Below are 9,872 nucleotides of genomic sequence, written 5' to 3' on the forward strand. Positions count from 1 at the left end.
GTGTTCCTTTCGGAAGGGTCCCAGCTGGGAGAGCAGGAGGTTGGCCGGTCAGGGCCCTGGGGCTCAGGGTGCTCCTGGGGAGTCCGAGCGAACAATCCCGTCCTCTCCTGGGTGTCCTGGAGGAGGGCCTGGCACACAGCAGGGTGACGTGCCATGAGAGGGACGTAATAGGCTGGCTGAGGCAGGGATGGGGGACACCCAGGCCGAGGGCAGGTCCTAGGAGAGAGAGGGTAGACTAGCCCACAGGCGGAAGTGATTGTTTTTTATTAATCAGAGGGAAATGTGTATGTAATTATGTGAGATGAGCCCCGCAGGGAGGTTCCTTTCTTTATGATGTCTGAAGGGATTTATAAATATTACAGAGGTTTTACAGCATCATAACGTCCTGGCTGCCCTGCCAGCCCCCTTTCAAAGGATTAGTGGAGACAAAGCACCCAGTAAAAGCTAATTATAAGTCAGCCGGCGCTGCTGCTCCTGAGCCTGGGAGCCGGAGGGGAAGTGGGGGTGAGTGCAGGGGTGGGGGACAGGCGTGAGCTCGGGGAGGGGAGACCACACAGGGGCTTGGGGTGGGCAGGGGAAGCCCAGGTCCTGGGGGGCGAGGACAGGGGCTTGGCACCACTGATATAGAGGCAGGGGGCTGAGGGCGGGGGCCACCCCTGCCCCCTCCTGCCCTGTGAAGCCCAGGCTGTCCTTCCCCTTGTGGCCAACTCCTGGCGAATACTGCTGTGGGTGAGGTCCCCTTGGTGGGGGGGTCCTGGGGACCCAGAGCTTTCAGGGAATGCTCAATGGCGGGCTCTCAGGCCCCTGATATCCTGAGAGAGGCATGTGGAGGCAGGACGGCTGGCCAGAGACCCTCCATGTGGATGGTCACCTGCTCTGCCTGCTGTAGAGATGGGTCCTGAGCTCTGGGCAGCTGGGCCCTGGGTGGGCGCAGAGGAGCCCCGAGGAGGGACCGACACAGGGAGATGTGGCCCGACTGTGTCCTCTCTAGTATACTGTTCGGGTTCCCCATACTGGGTCAGGAAGGTGGGGGGTCCCCAGCCTCCAGCCTCTGCTTACCCACAAGTCTCCCTGTCCGTCTGCTGCACCCTGCGGCCCGGGGCGGCCGTGTTGTTTGGGACCGTGGGTGGCACTCTGGGGGGTGAGGCGTGGGGGGCGGACAGGATGCATGGTGACCTCTGGAGGAAGGGCTCCTGCAGCACCCCACCTGGCACCTCACAGGCACCGCGGAGAGCCCGCAAGAGAGCAGAAGGTGGAGCCAGCTCTAACGTCTTCTCCATGTTTGATCAATCCCAGATCCAGGAGTTTAAAGAGGTTGGTTGGTCAGTGCGATGCATGGAAAAAGCACTTGGGAGGGGGGGCGGCGAGGCCCGGGTCACCCTCAGTCTGTGGGGGTGATGATGTCACTTCCCTTAGAGGCTGCCGGGGTGCACCTCCACGCCTAGGGGTGTGACTTGCTGTGTTTGGGCAAACCCCTGCCCCTCTCTGCCTAAGCCTTTTCTTGCTGTATGACCTCAGGCGAGTCCTTCTGCTCTCTGAGCCTCAGTTTCCCTTTCTGTGAAATGGGGTTGCTGCAGCATGAAGTGAGGGAGGGCCATAGCGCCCCAGGTGTGCAGGGGGAGCTGAGTGGGTTAGCCAACACTCTCGTGCTCGTGCCATGCTGAGCCAGGATGCCAGCCGGCCAGAGGGGTCTGTACTGAGGTTATCCAGACGGCAGTGTGCAAGACAACAGCCCCGAGTGTGTGTGGGGGGGTCTGGGGAGGGCCTCAGGCTTGGACGAGTGGGTAGGTGGCTGCTCAGTACCCATGTCTCCACCAGGCCTTCACCATCATGGACCAGAACCGGGATGGCTTCATCGACAAGGAGGACCTGAGGGACACCTTTGCTGCCTTGGGTGGGTGACCAGTAGTTGGGGGAAGGTCAGGGCTTGGGGCAGAACTGAGCCCAGGCCTTCTGGAAAGAGTGGGTGCCTGGGGACAGGCCAGGGCAGCAGTTGTAATGGGTGTGAGGGGCTTGGGTGCCATGGGGGTACAGGGGAGGGGTGGCTGGTGCCTGGAAGGTCAGGGGAGGTTCCTGGGGGTTCGAGGCGGTCTGGGCCAGGGATGCAGGGTGGGCACCAGGTACATGAATGGCCCATGCAAAGGCCTGGCCTAGGAGGCTGGGGTGGGGTAAGAGGGCAAGAGAGCAGGGGGAGATGCTCGGGAAGGAGGCTGGACATGTCCACAGGACTCAAGACTACCGGGCTTCGGCTGCCAAGGGAGGCTTTTGCCCTTTCTAAGGGCCCACAGAGACGCCTTAAGGCATGAACGGGGTGGGGGTTCAGGTCGCGGGAAGGGGGCATAACCAAGTCATGTCTGAACTAAGCTTTGAGCTCCTGGAGGTACGGTTTTCCACTGGGACATGAGGAACTCCCGAGTCCCCCCGACCCGACCTCAGGTGACCTCCTCCTGGAGCATATGCGCTCTGAGCTCTGCACCTCCATTTCGGCTTTTTTGGGCCTGTTCCTTCATCTGGGAAATGGAGATAATCACCCACTTGCTCTCCTTTCTAGGGAGGCCCAGGTGGCAGCAGTGGGGGTGGTGAGGCTGGGGGCAGCCCCAGGCTAACTGTGGCTGAATGTGTCCCTCTTCTAAGGTCCCCCAGGAGGTGGGCAGGGCCTGAGGCCTGAGTCGGGGTGGGAGAAGTGGGAGAGTAGAGTTGGGAGACCCTGCAGGACGCTCCCTGGTTCTGAGCTCTGCTGTCCTGGGCTGCCGGCGGGCAGGGTGCCTCTGTTCCTCATGGTGATCCTGGGTGTCCCCCTTTCCTCCCCCAGGCCGCATCAATGTGAAGAATGAGGAGCTGGAGGCCATGGTGAAGGAGGCCCCTGGGCCCATCAACTTCACCGTCTTCCTGACCATGTTTGGGGAGAAGCTGAAGGGTGAGTGGGGCTCCAGGTGGCCCTGGGGAGGGCATGGGCAGCCTGGCCCTGTGTGCAGACAGCTGGGGGCATGGTATAGCCCCGGATGCCCCCTGGGCCCCGCCCCAGTTTCTACCTCTACTCCAGAGTAGGAGTGACTGTAATGATGCCTGCCTTGCGGGATGGGAGGGGACAGTTTGTGTGAAAGTCCTCCGCCCAACATCAGGACGGAGCCCCAGCCCCACTTCCCTATCCCCGGGCTCATCTTACCTGCTCTGCCTCATGGCCAACAGGAGGAAGGATACTGGGAAGGGGGTTCTGGAAGCTACCGTGACTGACCCCAGTACCAGGAGGGTCACTCACACAGCTTCCGGGGAATGGATCTAGAGGCTCAGAGGTCACCATCCCTGTGCCAGGTGCCCCAGCATCAAAGTGGCTGGGATAGAACCCCAACCATGACTCCTCGCTCTAACCATTGCCCCTCCCAAGATGCAGCCTCAGGCCTACGGTGTGGGGTCAAGGCAGGGGTCAGGACATTCCCGGCCCCTTTCTCTCTGGGCCCCAGGGAGCTACCCTTCGCTCCTTAGCAGCATTTTCCTGGGCTCAAGGCTTCCATGATCAGACGGAGGGGCCCGCCTGGGCTGTGACTGCCCTGGGAGGTGAGACTCATCACCACACACATCACCACCCACCTTCGGGCTGCCCTTGCCTGGTGGCCGCCCACTGATCCCCAGGGTGACCTTAGGCCAGGCTTTGCACCACAGTTTTCTGTCTGTATAATGGGAATTGTATTGGTTTCCTGAGGCTGCTCTAACAAAGAACCACAAATTTGACAGCTCAAAAAAGCCGCAATGTTCTCTCTCATTTCTGGCATCTAGAAGTCTGAAATCTGGACAAGAGTTTCCATCAGGGGCTCAAGGGGAGAGCCCCACTTATTTACCTCTTCTGGCTCCTGGTGGCTGCCTCCTCCCATTCCTATCTCTGTGGTCACACGGCCCCCTCTTCTTCTGCCTGGCCATCTCCCCGTCCCTCACTCTTAGAAGGACAATTGTCACTGGATTTAGGGCCCATTGGGATAATGCAGAATGGTCCCCCCATCTCAACATCATTTCCTTACATCTGCAAAGGCCCTTTTTCCAAGTTAGGTGACATTTCCAGGTTCTGGAGATAAGGACACAGGCATATGTTCTGGGGGTCACCCTCAACCCATGACAGGGGTGACCCTAGCAACATCACGGATGATGTTTGGCAGCAAATCATAATAATCTCATGGGTTGTGGCCTGCTGGAAAGTACAACAGCCTCCACACACACTGTCCTGGCTGTTCCTGGAGCTAGAAAGCCAACCTGTGACCTAATGGCCCCACCCTCCATGGAAACTGAGGGCCAGACATGGAGTGAGTGGGGAGCTGGAGCTCGCCCTCCTCCAGGAAGCTGTTAGGGGTTATTCCCGGGACTGTGGCCATCTCCTTGAAGAGCTCAGAACCCCCTGGGGCTGAGATAGGGGTATACTTGCAGGAAAGACATACATGACTCTAGCCAATGATTCTATGCAGGCAGCAGAGGCCCGAAGCTCATGTTGGTGACGGCTGAGCTAAGAGCTATGACCCAAGGCCAGGTGGGGCCAAGAGACTGCAGCTTTTTTCTCATTTTTGCAGGGGTACCAGGCTCCATCTGAGTTTGTCATATGAACTTGGCTGAGCCTGCACACTTGGCCGGAGTGAGGACAGGAGAGGGGTCAGGGGGGCTGGGGCAGGCACCCTCTCATCCCTCTCACTGGGATGAGGACACTTGGCCATGTGATTCCCAATGGCCACTCTGCAGCCCATTCATTTGCTGTGGTTGCAGTCCACAGAGCAGAGCTCTTCTCTCGCAGGAGAGAGGGGAGGGTCGGGCCGGTGTCATTGCCCAGGAGGTCACTGCTCTGGCCCCTGGACCTGAGCCCGGGACCGCTGGTCCTTAGGAAGGTGGGCTAGAGCCAGCTTGCCCCAGCAGGGAGGACTCTTCTCAAACCCTGGGAGGCCAAGACTTTCCACCAGCTCCCCACCATAATCCCTTCGGCACCCCCTCTCTACTTCTGAGACCAGGATCTGGAGTGCCTGGGGCTCTGCCCCAGAGGAACCCTGGGCTGAGGCTCTGGACTGGGTAATCCCTTCAGGTCCCTACTGCCCTCCTTGGAGGAAGCCCACAGCTGTGGCCTCCACGAGCGACCAGGCTGGTGGGGCCAGCACTATGCCAGGCTCGGTCATTCAGGGACGCCGAGTGATTCAGATAACATCCTGCCCGGTATGTGTCCCCAGTCTGACAGATGGGAATACAGAGCAGCAGGACAAGCAGGGGGCTCTGGAGTCCAGAAACTCAGCTTCAGACCTTCCCTCCCCTTATCAGCGGGGACCTCAAGCAAGGTCCTCTGTCTCTGTTTCTTCTTTGACAAACTGAGGACATCAGTACCCACCACATGGGGTGTCCTGGGGCTTCCAGGAACTAAAATGGCACACAGCACTCAGAGAGGTTTGCAACGATCACTGATCAACATTTGACCAGATCTTTATCACTAGCAACCCATTTTGTGAACTGATCCTGGGAGGTGGGCAACAAACACCACCTTTGCCTCCACGTCCCTGGTGACATAGCTGAGCCTTGAGAAAGGACAGGGACATGCCTGGTCTGCAGTGAATAGAGGGGCAGTGTGACAGAGGGAAAAAAGCACCAGGTCTCCTGCTGTCATTCATAGCTGTGAGGCCTTGGTTGAGACCCTGCCTCTCTCTGGGCCTCAGTTTCCCCAGCTGTACAACCAGGGGGGTCCCATTGTGGTAATAGACACACTCCTTCTAAGGACATCTTCCCCCCCAAGCCCACACAGTGGAGGTGACAAAACAGAACTTCTCTGGCTGTGCCCCCCCAGCCCACCACCCTCTACCCACCCCTGCCTCTGGCCTGGACCATCTTGCAGACCCACCGGTGCCCCTGCCCAAGCCCAGCCTTCAAGCCCCAAGTACAGCACTGTCTTTCCAACCTATCACCTCTTGTGCATGTCGTGGGTAGCAAGAGAGGCCCAGAGGTGACCCCATCCCAAACCCCACCCTCACTAATCATGACCTCTGAGCTTCAAGTTTCTCCATTTATAAGATCAGGTCCATTGGTAGGAGAGTTAAGCATGTAGTATGTGCTCAGTTGGGGTCTCCCTGTACAGCTGTGCAGGCTGCTCATAACTAAATGTAATGCCCTCGGTTGTTACTCCTACTCCTTGTTTCTCAAAAATCTCCCTTCTCTTGCTCCCACTGAGGAGTGGACATTGGGGACGAAACCCCCCCGCCCCCAGCCCAGCTCCTGCCCAGCCCCAGCCTGTCCTCCTCACCCTGGCTCTCTCCCTGCCTTGTGTGTGCTGCTTCTAGGTACGGACCCTGAGGAGACCATTCTCCACGCCTTCAAAGTCTTTGACACCGAAGGGAAAGGTTTCGTCAAGGCTGATTTGTAAGTCCACTCTGCCCTTCCTTTTCTTTTTTTTTTTTTTTTAAGATTTTATTTATTTATTCATGTGAGACAGAGAGAGGCAGAGACATAGGCAGAGGGAGACATAGGCTCCCTCCCTGCAGGGAGCCTGATGTGGGACTCATCCCCGGACCCCAGGATCACCACCTGAGCCAAAGGCAGATGCTCAACTGCTGAGCCACCCAGGTGTCCCCACTCTGACCTTCCTTTTGGCTTTCCTTCCCCAGAGGCTCAGGTGATAAGCGAGTTGGGGTGAGGACGGGGTGGGCTGTGCCCCACTCTCCTCTGGCACCCAATGCTTAGCCAGCTCGGGCAGTGTCTGGCCAGGAACCAGGAGGGCACTGCCCTGCCCAGCTCAGTCATCGCTCAGTGTCTCTTCCCCTTTCTGGGACTCGGTGTCCCCGTTTTTGCACGGAAGTGTATATGGAGTGTGGGGTCACCAGGGGCAGATTTCCCAGTGGTGAGGCGTAGTGGGGGTGGAGGTGGGCCTTCAAGGGCAACAACGTGCTGCCTAGGCTGGGGCAGGGAATGTTCTAGATGCAGGAACACAGCAGTGAAGGGACAGGGCATGGGGTCTGTGGGGTTGGTGAGAGGGCAGCTGGAGACTATGGGAGATGATAGGTAGGGGGAGAGTGGGGAAGGAAAGGTGGGCAGGGTCTAAGTGGGGTAGCTCCTGCATGCAACAGGCCCTGGATGCTGTGTCTGCCCTGGGGACCACTGGGCTGGCATTGTGGAGGTGGGGGCACTCATCCTGCTGTGCCTCAGCCCAGTGAGAGTGCTGAGCAGAGCCAAGGCGGTGGACAGGGCCAGCCTGCCAAGGGGCTAGTACACCAAACTCCCTGGGCAGTCGTTCTAGAGACTCTGAGGTCTCGTTGGGCCTGTGGGTGGCCTGGGGCAGGTAAGATTTCCTCCCCAGGCACAGGCTTCCTGACTATTATGATGCTTGAGGCCTTGGCTTTTCTTTTTTTAAGATTTTATTTATTCATGAGAGACACACAGAGAGAGATACAGAGACACAGGCAGAGGGAGAAGCAGGCTCCACGCAGGGATGCTGATGGGGGACTCGATCCCTGGATCTGGCATCACACCCTGACCTGAAGGCAGATGCTCAACCGCTGAGCCACACAGGCGTCCCTTTTCTTTCTTTCTTTCTTTTTTTTTTTGAAGATTTTATTTATTTATTCACGAGAGACACACAGAAAGAGGCAGAGACATAGGCAGGAGCAGGGTCCCTGTGGGAAGCCTGATGTGGTATTCGATCCCAGGACCCTGGGATCACAATCTGAGCCAAAGGCAGATGCTTAACCACTGAGCCACCCCAGTGCCCCAAGGCTTTGAGACTAGATTTGCTGCCTGCTGGAATCATCACATAATGGGGGGTTGGGGGCAGGAGAGGGCAGGGGCTGGGCAGAGGGGAAACAGAGAAGGTCCATCTTATCTCTCACGCCTTCTTACCACCCCCACCCCTCCATAGTTGTGAGTCACATGCTCCCCAGGGTAGGCAAGGGGTTGTTCAGGGTTCCTGCAGGCTGGGACCCTCTCCTTCACCCCTCCCTCGGTCTCTGCTTCCCAACACTCCTCTTGGGGGCCCCCAGGAGGCAGTGAGGGCAACCCCCGGAGTGGCCTGGACCAATCCCTCTACTGGGACTCACCTTTACTCCCACCAGTGCAAGGCCAGGCTTGTCTCAGGGACCCAGTTTGGGAACTGAAGCCCCCCCTCACCCCCACCCGGGGATACGGGACCTGGAAGCTGTGGCGGCCTGCCAGGCAGGCCACAGAGAGGCTCTGGCTGAAATGGAGTCTGAGAACAGTCCCCAGCTTGGAGAGTTGGAAACTGTGACTGTCCCACAGTAACATAAATAATGGAAAATGTGCGTTGGTCCTTAGCGGGCTCGCCACTGCCGGCGCCACAGGACACTCGGTGCTCAGGGCCCGGCTCAGGCCTCTGGTCCTTCCCTGCCTGCTGTACCCCCTGAGAGGCCTAGGGGCCCTCTAAGCTCCTGGGGCAGGAGTTCTTTGGGGCTTCACCTCTCACCACCCCTCCAGGCCCAGGCAGCTCTGACCTCTGCAGGCAGCTGCTCCCCTGGACATCCCAGGGACACTGGGATGCAAATCCTGATGTTTCTCAAACCTCAGTTTTTCCCTGTGAAAGGGGGCTCATAGCACTCGCTTCCCACATCTATGAGGAGCAAAGGAGACCCAGGCAGGACCTTCCCATGCCTTGGCGGAATGCAAGCACCTTATACTCTCGAAGGCACAATGCAGATGTCAGCTCAAGCCACCCACTGACCTTGTGGTGCATCTAGAACCGAGGCCGAGAGGCTCTAGAACCGAGGCCGAGAGGCTCCACTCAGGGACCTGGAGGTTGACTATTAGCACACAGTGGGCCATCAGAGTGGGCCCTAAGGTCATGGCAGGGTCCCAAGTTTCATTTCATTTGGGCCCCCCACCTTGGAGGAGAGTCTGGGTTACAAAGGAGGAAACTGAGTCTCAGTGATTGAGGAGTCCATCTGAGGCCACCTGGCTGAGACACCTGGCTGGTGTCCTCCTGGCATACAACGCCTCCCCGCCGCCTGTCATCTCTCACAACCCCCCCTCCCCACTGGGGATCTGCATGTGCACACCCCAGGGTGGTGCTTCCCCTGAACCTGACCCTTCCTCTCCCCTGAGCAGCATCAAAGAGAAGCTCATGACCCAGGCAGACCGGTTCAGTGAGGAGGAGGTGAGTGCGGGCTTTCCAGGGCACTGCCTAGAATCTTCTGGGGGAGGTCCTGCCCAGCCCAACCCCAGCCCCGTGAGATCGCTCTTCTTTAGACGCTGACTTCTTGGAGGGGGACAAGGAGGAGTGGGGGTGGCTGCGGGACCCTGGCCTCTGGGCCCTCAATCCCTGGCTCTGTCTGCAGAGAGGGGACCAATGTTCTGCCTGTCGCCCCAGGGTGACGTCCCGGCTCTGGCCCCCACTCCACCCATGTCCAAGCTGACACCCTGCTCCTTCTCCAGGTCAAGCAGATGTTTGCGGCTTTCCCGCCAGATGTGTGTGGTAACCTGGACTACCAGAACCTGTGCTATGTCATCACACACGGTGAGGAGAAGGACTAGGAGGCCAGGGATCCCCGCCCCCACCATTCAGAGGCAGCGAACACCAGCGGTGTTTTGGAGTGACCACGGGGGAGCCCCTACAGCCAACGTGTGCAAAGAAGAGGCTCCCCTGGCCCCATGGCTCAGGGGCAAAGGGAGAATAAATAACGCTAACGAGGCCTGAGTTGTCGTGATTAATGCTCCTGTTGGTGAGAAAGCGAAACATTCCTGTGTTGGTAGTTTTTCCAAAACTTTTTACTTCCCCCGGCTTTGCTCAACTGTTCCTGATGAGCTGGTGTTTAGAACTAATTGACAGTTTTAATGATCCCCAGCTGGGCCACAGGACATTGCCTTCATTTAGGAAGCTTTTATTGAGCACCTAGGGCGTGCCAGACCTGGTGCTGCTC

General features: G+C 58.3%; 1 protein-coding gene across 2 annotated transcripts in view; it reads left to right on the plus strand.

Moving 5' to 3' along the window:
* MYL10 (myosin light chain 10) overlaps positions 1 to 9,637 on the plus strand; it is a 31,859-nt gene extending 22,222 nt beyond the window's left edge. For both annotated transcript variants that reach the window (XM_041750214.1, XM_041750215.1), the window contains exons 2-7: positions 1,222 to 1,314; positions 1,819 to 1,894; positions 2,813 to 2,917; positions 6,291 to 6,369; positions 9,061 to 9,109; positions 9,388 to 9,637. In XM_041750214.1, the coding sequence (XP_041606148.1) occupies positions 1,222 to 1,314; positions 1,819 to 1,894; positions 2,813 to 2,917; positions 6,291 to 6,369; positions 9,061 to 9,109; positions 9,388 to 9,486 (501 nt within the window). In that variant the 3' untranslated portion in view covers positions 9,487 to 9,637. The remainder of the gene's footprint in view (positions 1 to 1,221; positions 1,315 to 1,818; positions 1,895 to 2,812; positions 2,918 to 6,290; positions 6,370 to 9,060; positions 9,110 to 9,387) is intronic.
* The last annotated feature ends 235 nt before the right edge of the window (positions 9,638 to 9,872 follow it).

The sequence above is a fragment of the Vulpes lagopus genome, chromosome 3 (genome assembly GCF_018345385.1).
Source record: "Vulpes lagopus strain Blue_001 chromosome 3, ASM1834538v1, whole genome shotgun sequence".
NCBI lineage: Eukaryota > Metazoa > Chordata > Mammalia > Carnivora > Canidae > Vulpes > Vulpes lagopus.